At 40.6% G+C, this 26,376-nt stretch overlaps 1 protein-coding gene across 1 annotated transcript in view; it reads right to left on the bottom strand.

Moving 5' to 3' along the window:
• The window catches only part of HHIP (hedgehog interacting protein), a 147,855-nt gene that overhangs the window by 101,942 nt on the left and 19,537 nt on the right, over positions 1-26,376 (bottom strand). Inside the window, exon 2 of the mRNA XM_073604458.1 lies at positions 8,032-8,227. Coding sequence (XP_073460559.1) covers positions 8,032-8,227 — 196 coding nt within the window. The remainder of the gene's footprint in view (positions 1-8,031; positions 8,228-26,376) is intronic.

The raw sequence follows: 26,376 nt of genomic DNA, 5'->3' as shown, positions 1-26,376 counted from the left end.
GTCTGCCTTTAGAACCTCTTTAACCTCCCTGGCGGTTTCCCCGAGTGTGGCTCGAGGTTAAATTTCAGCACCATTAGCGGTAACCCTGAGCCACACTTGGGATTGCATTGCAGGATCCTGGTGCGGTGTACTTGTCCCCAGGATCTTGCGATGTCCCCCCCGCTTTGTCCGTCGGCTCTGTCCTCCGCCCGAAGCCTCTCTGTGCCGGGTTCCGTTCCCTGCAAGCGTAGCGATGCATGGGGGGCGGAGCCTGGCGGCAAATTCAAAAAAGTGAAAAATCATAATACATACAGTACACTGCAATCTTCCAGATTACATTACTGTATGAAATCATTTCACATCCATTTTGTCCCCAGTGCTTTGTTCAATGCCCTGCATGCAGTTTTATATTATATATACTGTTCTTTCTACCTGGAAACTGGAGATTTTCTATAGCAGAGGTCTCAAACTGGCAGCCCTCCAGCTGTTGTAGAACTACAATTCCCATCAGGCATTGCAAGGCTGACAGTTCCAAGCATGACTCCCATAGGCAGAGGAATGATGGGACTTGTAGTTCCGCAACAACTGGAGGGCTGCCAGTTTGAGACCCCTGTTCTATAGCAACCAAAAAGTGTCCCTTTACGTCAAAAGTGGTTTTAGACCAGCTAGAAAACAGCGATAATAAATTAGAACACTTTCAGAATTGAGCGATAGTGAATCCTGGGGAAATTAATTTTATTATTATCTTATAATATAATACATATTATAATAATATATTATTATTATTATTATATATTAATTTTTATAATTATTTATATTTTTTTATTATATTATAATTTATGATTTTGTGTTTCAAACTTCATCATACCCGGGATATCTACTAGACTCTTGTTTGGGCAGATTTAATTGTGTTATTGCTACAATATAAAACGCCAAATTTCTATGCAAAACAATCGTACAGCTTTGAGATGCAAAAAGCTGACATAATTATACCGCCAGGGAGATTAACTGAGATAATAAGTTTTATGTGGCGCAGTGCGTTTTGTTAACATCAAGGAGCAGTTCATACCGTAACACAGCGTGCTAGGGCACACATGTTTTTGTGCTTTGACCTGTGTTGTGACACATTGGGGTTGATTTACTAAAGGCAAATAGACTGCACTCTGAAAGTGCAGTTGCTCCAGAGCTTAGTAAATGAGGTAAAGCTTCACTTTGCAAAGAATACCCAATCGCATGCAAGGAAAATGTTTAAAATAGCATTTTTGCTTGCACATGATTGGATGATGGAGGTCAGCAGAGCTTCTGTTAATTTACTAAGCTCTGGAGCAACTGCACTATGCAAAGTGCAATGTCTTTTTGCCTTTAGTAAATCAACCCCATTGAATCGCCTTTATGGAAAACAAAGTTCAGTGTACAGGAAATAGGCACTGATTGCATTTTATTGCTACATAATGCACAGGACATGTGCTTTAAATGCATGTTTGGGTGCCATTTACAATGAATAGCATTGAAGTGCACCAAGGCACGCACGTGCAACGTGCCCTTCTGCAACAGCCTGGTGTTATGAACCCTGTGCATCAGATTCCTGCATTTTCATGCACCCAGAAGGCACAGGTGCAGCATCTAGCCCAGCTACTTACAGCCTGTCAAAATCTAAAACAGGCTGAAATGCACTTTGGCTGCACACTGTACTGAATGGTACTCATTTTTAGGGCCTTGTGCATTCAGGGATGTATGGCTGGAATGCAGGTATTCTATTTTCTGGGCATATGTCCCAGGATGCATATGGCCATAAACGCGAGTACCAATTTATACAGTATGCAGCTGCAGCGTATTTAAAGTGGTTGTAAAGTCACTAGTGATAAAACATGCAATCCCCTCTCTTACATGAAGATTTAATGTGCAGAATCTGTAGTTTTGAAAAATTATTCTGCAAAATAGGGGGGGATTACATGTTTTAACACTAGTAATATTACAACTATAGCGGCGAGGGGAGGGGAGGGAGCTTTTTACCATTTAGCAAAGGTAATACTTCCTTATAGTTATAGTAATATAATCTGACTTAGCAGGGAGCTTTTCCAACATCTGCAGAGAGACCACTGCTTCCACCCAGAAAGCAAGGGTCCCACTCTGCAGCATGCTAGCAGGAGACAGGTTTTCATACTGAAGGTTTTTTACCTCCATGCATCAAATGCATGAAGGTAAAAACCTTTAGACTTTAGGCTCGGTTCACACTGGTGAACCGAGCCTAAAGGGAGCACAAGTCACATGACATGTCAAATTAAATGTTTCCCTATGAGAGCTGTCTTAACTGATCTGACACAAGTCCGTCCGACTTTAGAAAAGGTTCCTGCACTACTTTGGTCTGACTTCAATGCCAAAGAGTGTAAAAAGTCACATTAAGGCTAGGTTTCCACTATTGCGACCCCAAAGTTGCGCGATTTACAGTGCGACTTTGCAATGCCATGTGAGAATCATGGGAGAACAAGTTGCACCGAAGTCAGAACAAAGTAGTACAAAAACCTTTTTTGGAGTCGCTGCGACTTGATTCGCACCAATTAGAATAGGGACCATTGAAATACATGGATTTTGACTTGTCATGCGACTTCACATGTGTCAAGTCGCACAACAACTCGCAGTAGTAGAAACAGAGCCTTAGTCAGATCAAAGTCAGACTGAAGTTGCAGGGCAAAGTTGGATCGGAAGTTGCGCGACTTTCATGTCGGCGCAGTGTGAACCTGGGCTTAGTGTCACTTTTTAACTGACTGTTTAAATAGGCTTTATTGTAAAGTAATATTAAAAGATATTGCAGTATAGGAGCCTCTCCTATGACTCTGTGTAAACTGTAAGGAACCTTGCTGGCAACAGGTATTGTATTTCTCTGCTGAGCAAAAAGCGAGAATTATGTTAAATTATGCTCTTGATTTTTTTCTTTAAATAAAAAGTGCTAGGGCCATGATTTTGCCTTTGATCTTTGTAAAAGAACTCTGAATGGTCTTTAATCCCTTCAAAGTTAAACAATACTTCAGGGTGCAAATTGACCCATTAATTGCATGCGCTGAATATCATACATTGTATGAAGTGAATATCCTGTCACAGATAAAAGAAATTCATATACGCAAATATATGCTATATCCACAAAAAATAAATAAATAATAATTTAGGACAGCTGCTAGTGGGTTAAATAAAGGTGGTTCTAAAGGCTGAAGGCTTTTTTTTTTTTACCTTAATTCATTCTCTCTTTTACCTTCTAAGTGCAGATCCCCCAGTCCCCCATTATACAGGCATACCCCACTTTTAATTACTCAATGGGGTTTATTTACCAAAGATGGAGAGTGCGAAATCAGGCTCACTTCTGCATAGAAACCAATGAGCTTCCAGGTTTTATTACCAAAGCTTAATTGAACAAGCCGAGGTTAGAAGCTCATTGGTTTCTATGCAGAAGTGAGCCTGATTTTGCACTCTCCAGCTATAGTAAATAAACCCCATTGTGTACTTAAAAGTGGGGTATGTACTTACCTGAGCCAGATGATGCAGCGATGTGCATGAGTGTAGCGGCTCTCTCCCTCTCATAGGCTCAGAGACATTGGCACCTGCAGCTCGCAAACACAGCCAGCGAGGAGGAAGCACACAGAGTCGGCTCAGGAGCAAGCCTGCCTGAGTTTGCTATGGTAGGCACTCGGCAGGGAGAGGAGCCGGCAGCGCTTATGAGAGATTTAAGAAGAGGAAGACTGGGGCTGCTCTGTGTCCCACAGTAATACTGAATGTCACTGTCTAACAACTGGAATCTCCACTTTTTTTTAAAATCCTCATTGTGGAGAATTCATCATGGCCGTTACATCATCATATGGCTTTATACTGCCCATTGTAGGTGGGGAAACTTGGCATTCTGGTAGGGATATCTGTCAGAGTTTACTCAATTATGCTGGGTTCTCTATAACTCCCAGCCTCTACAGCACACAAAACTCCACAGAGGGTCAGGAGGAGGGGAGTAGGCGCTTCCAGCTTCACCAATTACATTTACACTTACAAAGTAGTTTTTAATCTAAGGCTGCTTTTCACACTGGAGCGGCCGGGCGTTGATGGTAAAATGCCGGCACTACAGCGGTGCTTTGCCAGCGGTTCGGCAGTGCTGCCCATTCATTTCAATGGGCAGGAGCAGTGTATACACCACTCCTTCCACTCTCCAAAGATGCTGCTTGCAGAATTTTTTTTAACGTCTTGCCAGCGCATCGCCTCAGTGTGAAAGCACTCAGGCTTTCACACTGAGACTGCAGGGGAGCCGTTTTCAGGCGCTTTACAGGCGCTATTTTTAGCCTAAAAGCGCCTGAAAAACGCCTCAGTGTGAAAGGGGTCTAAATGGTTGAACCGAAAAACATCCTAATAATGACATATACATCAGATTTCTGTGTATAAAGGGGACTACAAAAATAGTTTTCCAGCATCACCAGCAGGTGCATTCAAAGAATGGGTTTTGTTTATTTATAGACCACCAGAATATATATGTCTGATTCCTAAACACATAGATGAACTTGTCTGAGGAGTTCTGCTCCATTTTGACCCTTTTGACCATTGGTACCCGACAATTGCCAAAATTCAAACACTGAATAATTACTTAATAAATAATATTTGTAGGTGTGGATAATAAACATAGTTTGTCATTATCGTATATAATAAACAGCATATTATCTTAAGAAATGCACCTTTAAGTTGATCTTATTGAAAGCTAAAGGTGTCGGTAAAGGCTGAAGGTGTTTTACCTTCATGCTTTCTTACCTGAGCCCGGTCTTCCTGCAGCAATGTGCACGAGATCCTCGGCTCTCAGGGGACTCTCCCTCCTCATTGGCTGAGACAGCAGCAGGAGCCAATGAGCAGAGAGAGAGGGGTGGGGCCGAGCCGCAGCTCTGTGTGTCAATGGACACGTAGAGCTGTGGCTCGGGTGCCCCCATTGCAAGCTGCTTGCTCTTGGAGCACTTGGCAGAAGGGAGGGGCCAAGAGTGCTGGCAGTGGACCCGAGAAGAGGAGGATTGGGGCTGTTTTGTGCAAAAATACTGCAAAGAACAGGTAAGTATAACATGTTTGATAATTTTTTTAATTTTTTTTTTTTTTTTTTTTACTTTAATATCACTTTAAACTCATATAAACTATTACAAAAGTAAAATTTCCCTTCCTCTTTTGTGGCACAATGGCCTCCCAAAAGGTTGATCAGACAATTAAGAATTACACTTTAGGATGTAATGGGCATGCGTCTATGCAGTTCCTTTTAAAAAGGGGGTATTTACCTACTTCTGGAGGTAGGGTGTTGAACACTCAATGGGCATGTGAAGAGACAGAGGCCTGCTCTTCTCTAAAAGTGTTGGTTTATTGTTTTTTCCTGACATTAGAGGTTTGGAATAACGTATTTAAAAAAAAGTCAAATATTAAAAAAATAGTTATGCACACATAGACAAACCCAGCATTATTCCATAGCCTACAGTATTTCTATATGTACTGTCATTTGTCTTCTCTTCAGTATGCTTCATTGTTTAATGTATTTATCCATTAAAGTCCAAAAGGTTTCTGCTGTTGTTGAAGTTTTCAATAAACCTAACCACTACACCAGAAAATGACCTTCTGTACAGTATATTGCAAGGTATTAATAGGATTGTATATATAGACAGATATTTGACTTACATGTAAATGGCATAACCACCGTCAACTAAATTTAACATTCATATTTCACTGAGACATACTGTAAGCTCACTTCTGAAATAGAGTGGTGGAACAAAAACATTGGTACATTTCAGTACATCACTTGGTGATTGCACATCCACTAAAAGCACAAAAGCATAAGGTGTACAATTTGTACACCTTACACTTGAAGCTAGAATCCCATGGAAGGGCTATGTTCTCATAACATGAGAAGTAATAACTTATTTAAACACTTAATGCTCTAACAACAGAAATACATTCTGGTCAATCATGAAGAACTCCAACTGTTTTCACACAAATGAGACTGCAACCAACTGCAAAAAGATGTAACCCAATTAACACTCTATGGGTGGCCCAACCTACTGACCAACCTACTGGCTGACATTCTTCCATTGAAAAACTGAAGAAGTTGAGCAAAATAAATGTGGCCAAATAGTGCCTGCATCCAAACAAAGGCAGGCACTGCTTAGGTATTTTGACAGCCTGTGCAGTCAGCTATCGCAATACAATAGCTACAGCAAGAGATTTGTCTAGCGGCACTGTTTAGCATGGTTTCAGCCTGTAGACTGAACACAAAAAAAATCTATGAGTGTATGGCCAGCTTAAAGTGTTACTAAACCCACAACAGTAAAATCAGTCTGTCAATGCAGTAAAGCATGCTTGTTATAGTCACTGTGGAACCTAAGGCTGTTTGGTCCTGTCTTCTCTGATCCTCCCTTGCTTCCACAGTTCCCAATCCATCTGCTGATAGAACAGAGCCTTGGAAGCACTCTACACATGCTTAGTCTGGTGTGTATTGCTAGAGGTTTTTTTGGGGGGGAGGGTGCATGTGATAGACATAGGGCCAATCAGCACTGTCCAGACAGAAAGTTAGGGGTCCTGCAGCCTCATATGACAATCAAAGGAGAATGAAAACTCCTCCTACAAGCTATAACCAGTGCTCAACCAGACACTGATAGAAGTCACAAGACAACTATATACTGCTGATGAGAAAGGTATTTAGCTGTTTATATTTATTAATATAACTGCATTTCCATGTTCTGTGTACTGTGACACTTTAAGTCAAGGAAAAGCAGTAGACACTGCTTGGTTACTATAGGCCCGGCTCTGCTTTCTGCCTGAACAGACAACCTAATTTTAAATGCCTATTTGTTGTTCTATTTGAATCAGTGCAGCCAACAAAAAGCCTTATGTAGCCATTAGATGGGACATAAACCAATGTAACTGTTGAGAACTATGTAGAAACCACTTTGTCCGTTGATGCCACCACTGTAACGTATGCATTAAAAAATGAATAACGTTCCTTTAGGTCTTTTCCTCTTTATTTTAAGTAGGATGCTAAATACAAAAGCAGAATAATCTCCTCAGCTTAAATATTATGCAAGACTGGCATTAGACTTCTGGAAAAGATAGGAAGCAGTAATAATTCCTTACGTCTCCTAAGTTGTATTTGGGAAGAAGCGCAGTAAAATACTTGCCACATATCATATAGTTCAAACATAAAAATAATAAATCATCATGAATATGAAATCATGCAGAATGAAAAAACAAAGGCATATCTAAGGTCGACATTTTGTAGCTTTGGAAGGACTGGGGAAGGTTTATGACCTCTGTCAGGTTTTCTTAGCTGTCCCTGTCTCCACTGAGGTGATTCCCCCAGTTTGCTTGTCCTGATGACCACTATCCATGGGATGGAAACTGGACAAACACAAATTGTTAATGTACATCTAATGGCTTCTGTATGAAAGTCTAAACGAGTTCCAAATCCAGTTACTATTTGTTGCACAAGCCTCATGTACAAACCTCTTCCTTTACCTTCCTTGACTGAGCAAAATCCTCTTGTATTTGTGTATCGTGCTCATTTGTCCAGACACAGCAGCTCACAGTGGGAGGGTTTCAACAGAATCAGTGTTGTCAATCCAAAACACATTGGGCAGTCCAAGGTGTGGACAAGTATTGACTGACAAGCTACAGACTTCTTAATCAGCAGTAACAATGCTGATAACCATGCCCCCCTGCAACATCTTCTCATTGCACGCTAACTCAAGAAGGCATGGCCTACAAGAGAGTGGCAATTTTGTTGTGAATTCAAAAGCAATAGGGCACCACTGCCACCCTATCACTAGAAGCTACACTGACCAACGTGACCAGACATGTAAGTGGCCAAAAATAATTTTCATTTGCTGTTGTGTGGGGATTTTTCAGAATGTCCCAGGAAAACAACCCAACATATCCAATCAAATGTTAATTTAGGGTCAATTGTGTTCTAGTCTTGTAATTGATTTGCTATGTGAAGCACATGGAGCAAACCACTCATTAAACATTAGTTCCACTTGACTTTGCCCTAGAGAATGCTCTTACCTGGTATCTGTCCCCGACATGTGTAGTAGAACTCTTTACAGTAGTCCTTGCACAAGGTAGGTAGAACCAGTTGTCTGTCAAATGTGTCAACTTTTTCTGGTTGGTGGAAGAGGTTCTGAGCATTTGGTGAACAGTAAGCACACTTGATTTCTTCTAGAATCTTTGCACATTCTGTGTTGTTAGTAACTGAGAACATCTGCAATTAAAAAAAAATAGAAAATAATTACTATGTACTATTCTTTGGCTTATAAATAAAAAGAAACATGGCAGACAATAATAAACTGCGACACATAACACACAATTAATTCCTATTTCTTGTTTGATAAATGAAACAGCAACATGTATGATTTGTGCTTTTATTACTGGAATTTAACCATAATTTGTGCTCTAAATATGACTTGTATTTTCTGTTTCTAGGGATGCATGTTAGGGTTTCAAATGTTAACATCAAAAAGCAGAAGAACAAACAATATGCAGGTGGGTAAAATATGCATGCTTTTGATTAGAATGTTTGATCCTAGTCTTGAAATTCCTACTGTGGAATTTTCTCAATAGGGGTTCCTCTCTTGCCCCTTTTAGCTTATTTGGTTTGATAAACTTTTCTGTACATGAAGTGTTGTTGAGCAGAAAGCTTAACGTATTTGTTGTTTTATTGTGCAATACAAATGCCATCTATAGAGAATTAAATTGATTTCTTGAACTATGTAGTTATTGTATATTTATTAACTGTAGTTAAATCTGAACTTTGAGATATTGGACATAAAGAATCAATAAAATATAATATATGTATATGACCATGTACCCGATAAAGGGATTTGGAATTTAAAGCTCAAGTACAATACAGAAGTCAGCCTGTTCCATATGTCTTCTATACAGGATAACTGGCATGATATCAGTCTTATAATGCTACTTTTTTCTCTAAAAATCATGGTTTCGTTGAGTAACTTTGAATTAGGACAATAAGGAATGTGTCAGTGTTGCAAATGCCTTGTTTCTAACTATACTGACTGACGATGCCTATAAAAATTAGTTGGAGATTTTTGGTCAAATCAGGCAAACATCTCATTTATTGTAAGAGTCTGCCCTCTCACTATTTATTGGGCAGGTTGGAGATTTTATTCTTATTGCTGTTATTTCTAGATAAAAGTAGTATAGCTGTGAGTTTGTGGTGTCTGAGGGCAGTAAGATCACAAATACATTCCAATTACACCTCAATTCACCAAATAATAAGGTTGTAAATGTGTATCCCTGCAAAGAACTTACAAAGCAGTCCATTTTTTGTAGGATTTCCACGACCTCAAAAGTCTGCTTCATGAGGAAAGTGACAATTCAAACTGTATTTCTGAGCAACGATGAGCAGCTTGAAATTAAAAAAAAAAAATTGAACAAGCTCAACTACATTTCTTAGACTAAGCTCTCATTGAACGAAATACATCCAAAGAGGAGCTCAGATGGCCTGTCAATGTACCAGGCATGTGTTTAATACAAACATATGGTCAATCATTTATAGTGCATCCTAACTTGCCATCTGATATTTGTTGTTTTTGGAATATACTGTATGCGGCTACCTGAGGCCCTACTCCGGAAACTTTTTTTTTTACTAATTTAGACATGAAATTAGTTGTCTTCTTTTCCAGGTGGGTAGAATGGTCATTGGCACCGATGCCCCTGTCCTGGCCTACTACTACTGACATTTTCAGAACTAAAAGACTTCTCAGAAATGTACAGATTATGTGAAGACATAACAACTCTTATTTTTAATATCTGTAAAAAAAAAAGTCCACATTAGCTATTTTCTTTTAACCCTAAGAGAAGACCACTATGGCTGACTTTGAAGGTCTTTGGGAAACAACAAACATTCAGATCATCCACCAATTTAATCAAGGTTGAGCAACAATAATCTTTGTCTATGGGTGGCTGAAAATTGGTGGATGTGTATATTTTTTAGGTATAAAATGAGAACAATTAAAAATAACTAAAAATACAAAACACCTAAGGCCTACTGACAGCATTTGGGGCAGATATAAGATGGCTTTCAGAAGACAGACACATTTTAACAGAAAGATATCCATATTGGTCAACTTCAGCATCATCACCATCTTTTGCCCATGGATAGCTAAGCCATTCCAAAGAGGTATTTATAGTATTATTAATGCATACTGTTTAAACTTGTGCCTTTTTCTATTTTGAAGAAAAATTACAGACATTTGGAATCATTATTTGCTCCTTTAGTGCATAAAGACTAATTTCATTATGCTTAGGTCCAGGAAAATAAACGTTCATATGGAAAGCAGTGTACAAATCTGGTCTATTGAATGTGTGTAGCTGCTGCATGATCAGGCTGTCAATGAAAAGACTGGGAGCCAGTTAAACTCATTAACACTAAAGTAGTAAAATGCAATTTGGGCTAGTTCCCTCTCAAACAGAAACTTAAATGTATGAAAATCCCACAATTGTGAATGAATCAATATAGGAATTCTTTTTGTTTAAATGTGCAAGCAGTCACTACACGCTTGCCAGAAAACGGTTACTCAGTGAAGCCAGTCCAGTATTGATTCCATTTAGCACTTTCCTGATCAAACCTTCAAAACCACTGGTGCCCTATAGTATAAACCAGAAAGGGAACAGAATTGGTACTAGAATGCCACTTGTTAACAGGTGTTGCTGCCTCTGAATGAAAAGTAGTTAAAGCGGAGTTCCACCCAAAAAATGTACTTTAAATAAATCAACAGCATTATCCACCAGCATCAACATTTGATTTTTTTTTTACCCCCTCCTTCAGCTCTGTTGCTATGGGGTCCCTTGTATTCTGCCACTTCCTCTCCACGTCGCTTGATGTCATTTCCCTCGGCGCCTGTGCCCGCTAGTGCTCCTAGGAGATGTATGTCATCCTTTCCTAGGAGTCAGTGGGCAGCGCTAAGGGCTAGGTTGCCATAACAACAGGGCGGGCACTTCCAACGATGATGCCCGTTGTGATGGCAACCAGAGAAGTTTCCACTGCTGCGATGTGTGCATAATGCGCATGTGCGAGATCGGGCAGTGCAAGCTGGTTATTCAGCAGCACCCTATCCCGGAAGATGAACCTTGTGGGCTTCCCCTGCCCACAAGCAAAAAAAAAAAAAGCTAGATGTCGTTTGAACTCCGCTTTAACAGACAAAAAAAACAAAAACAAAAAATTATAGTTTTGTCCCCTGAGTTTGTGGAGCTTTTTCATCTATGCAACATAACAAAAAGCAGTATTGATCACATGGTATGTGGAATAGAATTTGCCTCATCTATGGATTTCAATGCACTAATGGAGTCAGTAATAAGGAATAAGGAATTTTTGCCATCGTGATTTCATAGAACACAGGATTGTTTCAATTAAAGAGGATCTTCACCCTAGAATGAAAGAAAAAAAAGTCAGCAGCTACAAATACTGTGGCTGCTGACATTTAATAAAAGAACACTTACCTGTCCAGGGACCCAGCACCATCCTCACCCAGGATGGTTCTTCGCCAGTCTTTAGGTCCCCGGTGCTGGCATGTTTACTATGGGAAGCCGGATATGACTCCTTACAGCTTCACAGCTGGTTTCCCACTGCACATGTGTGAGCCATGCCCCACTTTGTGAATGCGAACACTTACGACGTGTCCCAGAAGGCTGGGGGACAGAACTTCTACTCAGATCATCTAAGTGGGAGCAGGTACTTATCAAAACTAGGTACCCGCTCCTTATAAAAAAAAAAAAAAAAAAAGGTCATGTGCCAAAAGTGGTAGAGGAGGGGGGAAGAAGTACATAAAGCGAAACTTTCCCTTTAGGTTGAAGTTTTGCTTTAGTAGAATATGAACAAGAAAATAGCTATGTTGCCTGAACTGCCCCCTTAGTAGTAAAATTCATGCACTGAAAAGAAAATATAATTGGAAGAGATACCTCAGTTCTTGGCACAATGCAATGCATTCTATTGAACTGTCAAGTGGAATTATTAATGAATGTTGCGGGTTGATAGAAAAAAAAATCTTTATAAATGCGAGATGTGGAATGGGCTTCCATAAATTGTCAAAACTGAACTCTGCTATTCTTTATTTTGTGTGTCTCATGCCATTCCAACACAGCAGGAGTCTAACATCTTGTTCTGTGTGAGGTCTGTGGTAGAATTACCTTTCTGGAAGATTGATAGAGCCATCATTCCAGGTTTGGTTTCAATAAACTAATACTCTCTGTGAAGTCAATTATAACGCCTTAGGGTCCTATTTAGCACACAAACTATTGGACTGGCATGTTAGACATGCCGTATTTTTTTAAGACATAGTCTGAACTATCCTTGCTTCTTTCTCAACCAGCCCTTTTTCTTTTTCTAAGATCAATATCCACTTTACTCCTTCTTCACTGCAAACAATCCCTTTTAGTTATATAATTCAAGTCAAACAAAATAATTACAAAACCTGATCATTTACAGCACTAACTGGGGGAAACAACAGTGTTTTGGGTAATTGTTTAGCTTTTCTATTAAATGTATACTGCCTTTTTTTCATAACAAATAAGCACTGCATTAAGAATTCCCAAAGCACTATAAGTTAGCTAAAGTGACTGCACAGCAGAAGTAGCTTCCTTTCAAATCCAGCTGCCTCTTTGAAACCTTAGAGGCCTTTGATGAGCGATTAGTCATTAGGGTTGAATTACTAAAGGCAAATAGACTATGCAGTTGCACTCATTTTCCCCAGAGCTTAGTAAATGTGGTGAAGCTTCATTTTGTAAAAAATATCCAATCAGGTGCGGGGAAAATAAAAACCACATTCACATCACCACATTCACTAAGCTCTAGGGAAAATGAATACGACCGCACTTGCAAAGTGCACAGTCTATTCGCCTTTAGTAAATAAACCCCACTTTGTGTGTGTGTGTGTGTACACTGGGGGGGGGGGGGCGAGGAAGGGGTCGTATGCGTCAGGATGAATTGTGAATTTGACGTTGAGCTATTGACCTCTGTGTACACGATTGTTTCAAAACCTGGTAGATATTGATGAAAAGAGTTTACAGTTCCACCTACTAGCAGGATAAAAAGCTACATGTTATTCACAAACAATACTTATCTGACTAAACCTTAATAAAAAAAATATTTATGTACAAATGTGTAAAAATAACAGCAGACTTTGGGTGTGCTACACACTCCCCAAAAAACGTCCTCATTGTACACAGGGCGTGTGTAGCACACCCAGACTCTGCACTGCTGTCAAAAAAGCAGTCAGTATTTCTAAACAACACTACTCAGGTCACCATTATGAAAAGATACACTGTAGCATATTGTTATATTTGTATCTTTCTGTTCATTCACCTGCAGATCAAAGGGATAAACATTGATCTGCAGGTAAAGTCAGTTAAAATAACCTGACGAGTTAAAAAAAAGTTATTTTCTTTAAATAAAATGTTCATCTGTTTAATCCCTTATTAACCCTTATTAATGAGCTCCTATTAACTCCTTAGTCTCCTTCTCTTTTCAACTATTATTTTCCTGCTGATTATTTTGTTTGTTTCTATTTTATTATCTATTAATATTAACATTTTGTTGCTTTTGTTTTGTTTGTTAATAATTTTTACACATTTAACATTTCTCATTAAAAAAGCACAATATTGGAAAAAAAAATGCTTTATTTACCCTTTGACATCTATGGGCAAGGTGATTGTACCCAAGTTGATCCAGCAATCAGCATGGTATAACCAGCATGTCAGATTTTTACATGCAAATATTGCCAGCGGCCATAGCCGCTAGCAATAATCACTACTAACCACAGCTCCCTGTGCCTCCCCTTACACAGAAACATAGAAAAGTGACAGTAGAAAAAAAAGACAGGGTAGTCCAGCAAGTCAGCTCCTTTTTTTTTTAACACATGTTTTGCATTGCTTTTTTTGTTGTTGTTTGTTTTTTTTTGTTTTTTTTCGTTAATGGTTTTTGAGTATAGATCTATGTTTGTCCCAAGCATGTTCAAAGCCATTTATTGTATACTGACTTGCCACCTCTGCTGGAAGTTTATTCCAAGCATCAACTACCCTTTCAGTAAAATAATATTTTCTATGAATATTTTTCAACTTTCCTCAAACTAACAGAAGGGAATGTTCAAAACAAATCTTAAAAAGTATTATTTTACTGAAAGGGTAGCTGATGCTTGGAATAAACTTCCAGTAGAGGTAGTCAGACAACAGTAAATGGCTTCAAACATGCTTGGGACAAACATAGATCTATACTCAGACAAAAACAGTTAACCCCCCCCCCCCCCCCAAAAAAAAAATAAAGCAAAAAATACAAAACATATTTAAATAAACAAAAAATGCAGACTTGATGGGCTACTCTGTCTTTTTTCCGCCGTCACTTTTCTATGTTTCTACATAATGGTTTGGGGGGGGGGGGGGAGCACAGGGATCTGTCCCTGCTGGGAGAGCATAGTGATTATTGCTAGTGGCTTTAGCTGGCAATAATCGCGTGTAAAAATCTGACATGCTGGTTTTACCCAAGTCGATTGACAGATCAACTTGGGTACAGTCAGCCTGCCCATAGATGGTTTGAATCATCTATGGCTGGTTTTAGTCATCATCTTGCTTTTATGGGTTCTGGATAACAATTCCATTCAAGTGATCCCTCCTCTTTCAACCATTAGAAACATACTGTTATTTCCTTTCATCATTGAGGAGTAGTGCTACAGCTATGAAAACAGCATTTATGTGCTTTAAGCCTGATACCATGCATTTGGTATTTTGTAGTCTGACTATATGACTTTTTTAAGAAAAACATTTAATTAAAAATAGCCAGTAAACTGTCATGTTAAAGCGGAACTCCACCCAAAAGGGGGAGGTTCCGCTTAAGGTCCTCCTCCCCTCCTCTTCTGCAACATTTGTCATGTCATTTTTGAGATTGCCTAGGTGATCTGAGAGGAAGTTCTCCTCTCCCCCTCCTTCCACGCAGTCTTCTGGGACACATCACAGGTCCCAGAAGACTGCAGGGCCATTCAGAAAGTGCAACGAAGCTCGAGCATGCAGAGTGGGCAGCCAGCTGTGAAGCCGAATACCCACATAGCCAGCTCCACATGGTTACGGTGCCACCGCCGGGACCCAGGAGACTAGTGAAGATCTAGCCTGGGTGAGGACAGCACTGGCTCACTGGACAGGTAAGTGTCCTTTTATTAAAAGTCAGCAGCTACAGGATTTGTAGCTGCTGACTTTTATTTTTTTTTCCAGTGAACCTCCTCTTTAATTGATTCACAGTAGGTACCATTTTATTGTAAGTTGAAGAAGTGCTTGAGTGAAAGGTTAAAAATCTAGCCTCTGTATCTCCACGGGGATTTGCCATCCAAGCTTTTGAAAATCTGTGTATTACTGTTATTGAAGTCCTGTACACTGTATGCTTTTGACACTAATTCCCCACAACTCACACAAGTATGAACGTGAATATTTGCCAGAAGCCTACACAGATGTAAACTGAATGCAAACATGTACAAAAATTCCCTAATCCAAAAGGCTACAAAGGAAAAGTTATTTATGCACTCAGCACTCCATAACATTAGTAATCAAGTAAAACGAACCTGTGGTTTTCCCATACTGGGAAAATTAATAGGTTTACTTTACGGCGGGCACCCTAAGTGGTGCTTTCTCTTCTTTCCTATGCACCATCATTCCCAAACCACTGCCAAAGCCAGGGAAAACACCCACCAGAGGAAAAGGGAACTCTTACTATGCCCAGTATGAACCAAAACAGCTTAATTTTGATATGCAAATGACATTTTACCAATTACTCTGAATCCAGAAGAGCAATACATGATTGCTTAAAGTATACCTAAAATATATATATAATCTCATGTAAGCTTTAACATGATGATGCAATTAAAAAATTAGTTGCTTGTTCAAAATTTTTAATGAAGTTTTCACATTTACAATGGTAGATGGAATGTACATAATAGCATAGTAACTCTATACAAAAGGTTGGAATTTCAATCAGTGAATTGCGGGTGCATTGTCAGGCTCAAGCAGAAATGTCCTCTCGTTTTATGTCCATACCTCTGTACAGGCTTTCTGTTTTAAAGCTGGAGGAAGTGTCAGTGGACTACGAGGGCACTCATCATTGCCCTTGCAGTCCATTGAGAACTACAAGCCATCTATTAATGAATGACATGACTACGTAGGAAGAGGCCTGCACACCTGCTCCGATTTTAAAATGTGACAGCAGCTGCGGGGTAAAGGATCCCCTGTCAACTGTCACAGGGGAAGGGATGAGGGGGGTGAGCGGGGCATGAGTACACCCAAAATACGTCTGTATTGTAACATGTTCCAAAGGTGAACTTGGCCTTTAAAGCTAAACTCTGGCCAAAAGCAAAGCAATATTAGAAATGGTAGAAGGGTTTGGCGCTGTTCCTATTTAGTTTCCTACCTCCATATAGGTTACTAGATTAAAATAAATTCTTAGGTGCACCGTGCATATATCAAATATTAAATACAATATGGATTCCCAAGTATACCGTGCATGAGTCAATTAAATATTCTGCTGCAATATTGTGCAATCATAGGTGATACATAGACATAACTTAAATACTTACATATGTAATATTGCTAAGGGGGGAAGAAGGGGGGGGGGGGAAGGGAGAAGGGAGTGAGATAGGGAAGTGGGGAGGGGGTGTAGGAAGTCTGTTCCTAAGGAAAATTACAATAACAAGATAAAGTGCAAATGTGCTGGTGCAATCCAAAAGGCAACAGTGACAAGATAAGGTGCAAACGTGCTTCAAAATTCTTTAGTAAGTCTCTTGTGCCATATTCTTGTGCTGTGGTGATAATCCTTCACTTATAATATCTCTTTGCTCTGAAAGTGCAGCCACTCACCAGATCACTTCACCCCTGCGGGGGTAGTAGGCAGTTACAGTTTTATCGCCACTGTACAGCGATCGCTGGCGGGCTCCCGTAGACGTCCTAACGACGAAACGCGTAGGGCGTGGCCTAATCTGTGCTTCCCAAACATCACCTCCTGTACCAGCGCTGAAGGATATTTATGACGGTTCTGACGTTTTTACCATTTCGCTTGATTTTTACTGTAAAAGTGTGAGTACCCTTTCATTTTGTGTAATAAAACTTTTTTAAAGCAATTTTACGCTATGGGCACTCCCTCTCTCTTTATATATGATATACCATGATCCTGAGCCCGCCAGCGATCGCTGTACAGTGGCGATAAAACTGTAACTGCCTACTACCCCCGCAGGGGTGAAGTGATCTGGTGAGTGGCTGCACTTTCAGAGCAAAGAGATATTATAAGTGAAGGATTATCACCACAGCACAAGAATATGGCACAAGAGACTTACTAAAGAATTTTGAAGCACGTTTGCACCTTATCTTGTCACTGTTGCCTTTTGGATTGCACCAGCACATTTGCACTTTATCTTGTTATTGTAATTTTCCTTAGGAACAGACTTCCTACACCCCCTCCCCACTTCCCTATCTCACTCCCTTCTCCCCCCCCCTTTCTTCCCCCCTTAGCAATATTACATATGTAAGTATTTAAGTTATGTCTATGTATCACCTATGATTGCACAATATTGCAGCAGAATATTTAATTGACTCATGCACGGTATACTTGGGAATCCATATTGTATTTAATATTTGATATATGCACGGTGCACCTAAGAATTTATTTTAATCTAGTAACCTATATGGAGGTAGGAAACTAAATAGGAACAGCGCCAAACCCTTCTACCATTTCTAATATATCTCAGCTGTCCCCATTTTAGGGTGACTGCCTGTTGGGAGGCAGCAGTTCCAAACTTTACCAATTAAGTCTTTATGTTCACTGCGCGGGTTCACCATCCCTTTAAAAGCAAAGCAATGTTTGGCCATTTGTACTGTAAAAAGAAATGCACACTAATGAATTGTGTGCAATTTACAGCGCTACTGTATTATGTAATACTTTTACTTTCATTCCACCTACCACTGAATGTTTGGTGCGGAAAGAACTTACAGTTCTGACTGGAGTACACAGAACACAAGCAAGTCATTCTGTGACTGGGGGGAAAAGATCCAAACCACTGGGGGGAGAAGATTATGATGTTCATCTGTACCTTACCAATCAGAGAACACCTTGCATGAAGCCAAAATATTGTCCACTGAACAAGCTGGAGGAAAAGAGCATTATCTGCTTGGTTGTGCAGAGTCGTGTAAATCACAAGGCTGGCTGTACAGAACTGCAAATCCTTTGTATTTCAACTGTGGTTTTATGTATTTGTCACATATAAGATTTTTTCAACTACATGAAGTAAAACTACCTAATAATTGCTAAATAGCATTTTGAAATACAGACAGTATCTGACCTCTGAAAGATGCTTCCCACTAAAAAATTTTCACGTGCAAGTGTATGTATATATTTTATTGTATGAGGGGGGCATTGTGACATCACTGTGGCCAGCAGGGCAACCAACAGGAACTGGTTGGAAAAATTTGCCATTAACGATCATACTCCCTCCCCCAAAGTAAGGTCTGCTTTGAAATGTCTGGAGAGCTCTGGAAGCCATACAGTCTGATAATTTTCCAAACCATCATACTGGCCATACGCATGCGCACAGGGTGTACAATTAAATTTAAGTCCCGGCCTCTTCCATATCAATCCGCCGTGCAGGTTTGGGATTTAACTTAATTGTAGGGAAACGCTGAGGCAGATGACTCTGCCTGCACCTGAAAGTGGTTAAATAGTTCCCTTTATGCTCCGGACCCTGTTGCCCAGCTCGGTTCCCACGAGGAAGGGACTTAGCTCAGGATGATCCTCCAGAAGAAGCACTGGACCCAGTCCCTGGGCCCCAGTAGAAGAAGCCGGCCGGACCAGGTGCTCAGATGCACCCTGGGGGGAAAGGTGGGTGTTTAGATATTTCTCCAAAGCCCCCCAAACAGGGCTGTTAAAAAACAATAAAAAATAATATTGCAAAAAATAATTTAAAAAAATAAAATTGTAAAAAAATATAAAAAATTTAATAAAAATCTAGTGACACTGTCCATTGCTCTTCTGACACCATCTCTGCCCTACTGACACCATCCACTGCTCCGCTGACACCGTCTTCTACCCTACTGACAAAGTCCACTGCCCTACAGACCATCCACTGCTTTACTGACAGACACCATCCACTGCCCCACTGACACCAATTTCTGCCCTACTGACACCGTCCACTGCCCTACTGACACCAATCGCTGCCCTACTGACACCGTTTACTGTTGTATCGACACCGTCCTCTACTCAACTGACAAAGCCCACTGCCCTACTGACACTGTCCACTGCTCTACTGACAGACACCATGCACCGCCCTACTGACACATCCACTGCCCTACTGACACTGTCCACTGCTCTACTCACAGACACCATCCACCGCCCTACTGACACCATCTACTGCTCTACTGAAACCATCCACTGTCCTACTGACACCAACCACCGCCCTACTGACACATCCACTGCTCTACTGACACGTTCATGTTTTATTACATTATAAAATGTTTGTTCACATTTGTTTATAAAAATGTGTGTTTGATTTTTGGTGTGTAATAGGTAGTGCACACCTATGGTACTGGGCAATGGTAATCTTACTTCTGTAGATATCCAAGTGCAGTGGGTAAATTCGTCAAGTCAAGCTACAAATCCCACAGACTTATAAAGAACTATATCAAACACAGAAGTTCTGTCTCTGATGGCTCTAATTTGTTGTTTACGCACACATAGGAGATAATTATCCCCAACGTGTGTACCTAAATTCTATTACTAAAGAGTTCAATTTCAATTTTAAGTTAGTGTGTAAATAAGTTATAATAGCCTGGCAGGAGTTACAAAAGGCCCTAGGAGACATTGTTTGTTTAGTCAGATGAGACGGACAAAAGCTTTTGTCTATAAAGAGCTAAAGCAAACAAGAGATTGTAAAAGAACACACTTGAGAACCATAATCACACAACATCTCTTGACAGCCTTGGCTGTGAATCCTTCATGCTATACAGTAATGGACGCTGACTGGAAGAGAAGCACTGGTCTGACAATGAAGGTTCTAAGCACATGTGCAACACATCTCTTCTACCTCATGAATTTACATGTCTTAAATAAAGACACTAACACAGAACCACATTTTAACACAAAACAAATTATTCTGGTGTAATCATGCAACAATTTGACACGTGTAGGAGTGTTAAAAAGTATAAAACACATCAGTTCTGAACATCAAACCCTTGATGGGATGGGTTGGAAACTTCTGTCTAATTCCCTATTTTACTTTACTAACAATACAGAGAAAATCAAATGCAGCATGTCAGAATGTGTGGAAAAGGGAAAGGTCAACTGCCATGGGCTTTAAAGGGGATGTGCAGATTGGTTTCTAAGATATCTTCATGCCCAATATTTGTAAAAGAACACATTCCTGCATGAATGATCAGGATGCATTTTGTAACTTAATAAAAAACGTTGGTCTTTATGAGTGAACAGGATATTGCTTTTAAAAAATTAGCTTTTGAAATTAAATAGAACAGATTTCCACTTTTACTTATATTTCTCGCAATGTGAGGGTAGCTAAAACAGCCTATAACACCTTGAGTCGGAGTCAACCACGTCCACGATATTATACAGACTATCGGCCCAGCTTACACCAAGTAAATAAGGGAAGCTCCTATTGTATTCTGAGAGATGCAAACAGTGCTAAGTGGTATACTTTTTAAAGACTGGCCATACAAAGGGGTTTCTAAGATGTCAGCCATGGGACAATAATCCAGCAACAGTGAAACAAGTATCACAGCCTTAATTATGTGTTCTCAAAGAAAAAAGCAATCAAGCAGGCTTGCCCCTTGGGCCCATAACTGACTACAAGATGGCTGTAGTCAGTTATGGGCCCAGGGGGCAAGCAGTGTCCAGTTGGTACTGCTTGCACCCTGGGCCCATAACTGACTACAGCCATCTTGTTTAAGCCTAGTACACACAGACCAAATACTGGGTGGTATTGTCTGGTTCAATAGAAACTGTCCGACATTTGGCCCATGTGTACTGTAGTAGGTCCGCCAGAAACTGGCCATTCAGCCAGCTTCTGTCAAAGGGGCATGACCAAAAAATGTCTGCTGATCGGCTCCCGATCAGGGCTCTCAGCCAATGGCTGGGAGCACTGACCAGAGTGTTCTGACCGGGAGAGGGGAGTGTCCCACTGTCAGAACACAATAGAACAGCAGGGGAGATCATTGTACAAACGTCGGATCGTTTACAGCAGCTCCTCCTGAGCTGTTAGTTCTTTATCCTTCAGCCCGCTGGGTTAAACGAAAAAAAAAACTACTAGTGTGTAGGCTTTAGGGGAGAAACTGGCCCATGTTACACTAAAGCCTCATACACACTAGTAGTTTATTTTCATTCAAACCAGCAGGGCTGAACGAAAAAAAACTGACAGCTCAGGAGCTGCTGTACTAACTCTTCAGTGTTAGTACAGCAATCTCCTCTGCTGTTCTATTGTGTTCTGACAGGGGATGGCCTCCCCGCCAGAACAGTCCGGTCAGCGCAGTTCAGCCATTGGCTGAGAGCACTGATCGGAAGCCAGTTGGCAGACCTCTTTTGGTCATGCCCCTCCGACAGGAGCCAGTTGAACAGGCACCTTCTGTCGGACCAAGTCCAGTACACACGGGCCAAATGTCAGCCAGTTTCTATTGAACCGCTCGATGCCGTCCGACATTTGTCCCATGTATATTAGGCTTTAGAGATTGCAGGATTCTGAATGCCAAACCAGTCCCTACTCTCATTCTGGCCAATCACACCCAAAAAATATATTTTTTACCTGGCCTGCACATCTACTATTTATGGCAGGCAAGAAAGGTCATAGTGATTTTGGCTTTGGATTTTGATAAGCTCTCCAACTTCCCTTTGGTATCATTGAGATTGACTGATGGCACTTAGGCCACGGTTCTCATTTTTCTCTTCATTAAAGATAAATTGAATGAAATTTCCAAACCAGCAAAAATATTCTGAAATTGAGGTCTCAAAGTTATATTGAAATCATTTCTGCAGCACATACATAATGCCATTGTTGTACAAAGCTGACAAAATGTTCTCCCTTGATTGGGGACCATAAGTGCAACCAACATATTGCAGTCATCTCTGGCATTTGGTCATGTTTGTAAAGTGAGCCAAAACAACAAATTCTTATTTCTGCTTTAAAACGGGGTCAGTCATCTTCTTAGCTTGTGTATCAATTGAATATACTATCAGCTAGTGTAAAATAAATCTTATTGATTTATACAAGGACATTTCATAATTCTGGACTGAGATGCTGAAACAAGGAAACTAAAGACCTCAAACAATCAGGAGATGCTTGGAACCATCTGTTTGTAGTACATTTCAGTCACTGTGTAACCTCAGTGGTCCTGGAACACTATAAACATGAGGCTCTATCCATGTCTAGAATCATAAACTGCCCCTGGTCATGAGGAGAATAATGGGCAAAGTGACATTAAAACCTGCAGCAAGACAGTTCTCACTCATTTGAGTTGAGAAAAGGGGCCTAGCCCAAATTCTCCCTGAAAAGCCAAGAACATTTGGACAGAGTGTGAGGACTGAAGGAGAATGATGTTCTCCAGTTTCACCCATTAGTGAACCAACTAACATACACAATGGTGTTGTTATTCTTTTGCCATAAGCAACAAGACTCTGTGTGTGGGCAGCAGTTTAGTGGGGAGGAGGAGAAGTCGACCCCTTTTTGTCCTATTGATTTTGTTCTATTTGCATGACTTGAGCAAATTAAATGATGCAATATGGCTTTTTGTTACAAAACAAAGTGAAAGATACCACCCAGACACATATGTTGATTCGTAGAAGCTGTTTACATGAGAATAGAATGAAATCTACCGTGAACTAAGCATAAAAATTCGATTCAGCAATGGCCATTTTTCTTTACAGTGCTTGGGCCAGAAAGGCTGTAACACAAGTTTTCCAAGACTCTCTCAGGCCTTGACAACAACACGCTTGCCACTAAGGAATGCTTAATTAAACTAAAACCAGAATAAGGAAAAAATAAAAGGGACACCTGATGGTTTACTTCACGTGCGCTGATTCCTAATTATATGATGCCTTAAGACCAATACGGATAAGTGCACAATACAAAGGGTACATTTAACACATTCACCCTTGAATAGTCTGTTCTTCATCGTCCAAACAAAGCCTTAAACAGCTCTCTATTTCAAAAAAGACCCCAAAACCTGCCAAGGGCATGCCATCATTTAAAGGACAGTTTTAAAATCAACCGCACCGCAAACTAGTTAACTTCCAAATCTAGACAAATAGCTGACAATGAATGTTTTGCATTTCAAGGTACTCTGTGATACTTGATGACCATCACCCAATATCAGGTTTTATCCTTCTTTTGTGTGATAATTGGACAGTGTATACAGTATAGTATAAATCAGGGATCTCTAAACTATGGCCTGTTGAGGCATTGTAAAACTCTGACATTCACAGACATGACTAGGCATGATGGGTTCATGAACAAAACGAGGAAGAGAGGCGCCTCTAAGTGCAGTATGTAAACTGAATTTAATAAAAACACTGTAGAAAAACACTCACATTTAGTGGATTAAAATAAAGCATATCATGTAGTTGATTTCCTGGAGGAGGGGAGTCCGTCAGATCAGTCACTGCATCGCTGTCTCCTGCTGTGCGTACGGCTGTGCTTGAGCCACCGCTGAAGCCGGCCGCGGTGATGAGATACTCCAAAGCGAGGCCTGGAACGCTGGTAGAAAGCAGGCGCGGGGCTGTGACGTCACTGGGATGCGACGCGTTTCACGAGCGTACGGGCTACAATGTCACGGTAGCCGCGCTCCTTCATCAAGCTCACAGCAGGAGACAGCGATGCAGTGACTGATCTGACGGACTCCCCTCCTCCAGGAAATCAACTACATGATATGCTTTATTTTAATCCACTAAATGTGAGTGTTTTTCTACAGTGTTTTTATTAAATTCAGTTTACATACTGCACTTAGAGGCGCCTCTCTTCCTCGTTTTTTTCTGCAGATCTTTGGGGCTTGGTTTCAGCTCTTTTTGGAAGGCAGCCATCTGTGTGGACTTTTAACTCTTTATTGAACTGGCTTTGCTCAGATAGACTTTTTATGGACTTCAATAGTCATAGTTACCCTTTGTTATTAACTAGATGGTAATATAGAGATATCCAGTTTTTTGCGCCTTTACTTGCTTACATGGGTTCATGAACAACTGGAGGGCCATAGTTTGGAGACCCCTGCTATAAATGATCACAGAAGACAGCCTTAGGCCCCTTTCACACGGGGCTGTCCGTTTTCCCTCCTCCGCTTGCTCAGCGGGGATCGCTCCGTTGATCCCCGCTGAGCCGGCGGATGACAAGTCAGTCTCTGCACTCTGTGCTGGGGTGGACCTGTTAGAGAGTCCGCTCTCCCCTATGGGGGGATCGGATGATTACGGCCCGCCTGTCCATATTCATCCGATCCGCAGACGGATGGAAAAATAGGGGTTTCCTCCGACACACTTTTTCAGATAGGAGCGGGTCGGATGTCAGCGGACATATCACCGCTCCACAGAGGTCTATGGAGCGCCCGTTCAGGTCCGCCTAAAAAACTGACAAGCAGACCTGAACGGTCCGCCCGTGGGAAAGGGCCCTAAGGAAACAAAAGTTGAACGCAAAGTCTAAAATCTTAAAGTGGTTGTACACCCTCACATATATCCAGTGACCAGCATTAGGTGATACACAGAGATGAAACAAATCCTCCTACATAAGTTGTAGCTGTGTATCTGCAGTCATTTCTTCTGTAGATCGTTCTGAAAACACACAGAAGAAAGGATTTCTCTTCAGGGGGAGGGGAACTGAAGTCTTCACATAGCTGACAGCTCTGAGCCTTGATTGGAGGGAAGGGACACACCCCCCTTCACACAGTATAGAGAACAAGCACAGCTGTGGAGAACAGTCACAGGCTGAGTGCTGAAGCTCTCTCATTGGTCACCATTTTAACTCTTGGGGGTTGATTTATTAAAGGCAAATAGACTGTGCACTTTGCAAAATTGCAGTTGCATTTTACGCAGTAAATGAGCAGAAGCTCTGCTGACTTTCATCATCCAATCATGTGCAAGCAAAAATGCTGTTTTTTTTTTTTTCCTTGCACGTGATTGGGTATTCTTTGCAAAATAAAGCTTTCCCTCATTTACTAAGATTTAGAGAAACTGCACTTGCAGAATGCAACTGCACTTTGCAAAGTACACAGTCTATTTGCCTTTAGTAAATCAACCCCATAGTGTCAGGAGAAGCTTCCAAAACCATATCATGCTGATAACAGAGGAACCAGGCAGCAGAGAGGAATGACACAGAGTTTTAGAGAGAGAGAGACAAGTAAACAGTATAGTAGGATGTGCTTTTTTCATATTTCATATCTGAGGTTTACAACCACTTTAACTGTAAAATGTCATCAAATTTTGAAAAAACAAGCAAGTATACATCTAGAGCTGTAGCTTATGTTATATGCGCCATAATCTCTCAAGAATGCGTGCTTTTGTTGGGTGCAAAGGATGTCTTTATCTATATACATAAAGTTGCCTGGTTAATGACATATTCAGGTTTGTATCTATGGGTAGGTTTAAAGTGGTTGTAAACCCATATATATACCCAGTGAAGTGACTGGCCTTAGGTGATACATGGAGATGTAACAAATCCTCTTACATAGGTTGTACCTGTTTATCTGCAGTCTTCTCTTCTCTACATCCCTTCAAAGTGCTGAATTCAAAAAGTTTGACTGAGATTTCACAAAAAAGGAGACACACTCTGCAAAGCTCAGTGAGGTGAGCTCTGACGGGGGATTGGAGGGTAGGGACACACTCCCCTTCACACAGCACACAGGAACAGAGCTTGGACTGTCAATCTGATGGAGCCCTCTCCCCTGTCACCATTTTTCTCTTGGTGTCAGGAAAACTTGTCAGAAGTGATTCATTCTCATAGCAGAGGAAAGATAAAGGGGACAGAAATGACACTTGACTGAGACAAGTATACACTATAGAGGGATATAATTTGTTCATATTTCATCTCCTAGGGTTACAATCGCTTTAAGTTTTGGATATACTTTCCTACCCAAGTATTTTTCATTTTCTCCTACTGGAAATGATAAATAAAGTATCTTTACACCTGTGTGAGACTGAGAATAAAATACTGGCTTGATTTATTGAAGACGTCATCCTCCATTTATATAATAGCCTGCGCTAAACTCACCAGATCAACATTTTTTTTAAATTTAATAATGAATGAGAGCTCTAATGGGTTGCAGTTGTATATAATGCCTTGGCAAGCAAGTTCAGCCTACAGCTGGTCATAGACGGGTAGACTTTCAGATGAAAAG

Source organism: Aquarana catesbeiana, linkage group LG01 (assembly GCF_042186555.1).
Source record: "Aquarana catesbeiana isolate 2022-GZ linkage group LG01, ASM4218655v1, whole genome shotgun sequence".
Lineage (NCBI taxonomy): Eukaryota > Metazoa > Chordata > Amphibia > Anura > Ranidae > Aquarana > Aquarana catesbeiana.
Note: the sequence above shows the minus strand (reverse complement) of the source record. Positions and strands in the feature narration are given on the sequence as shown.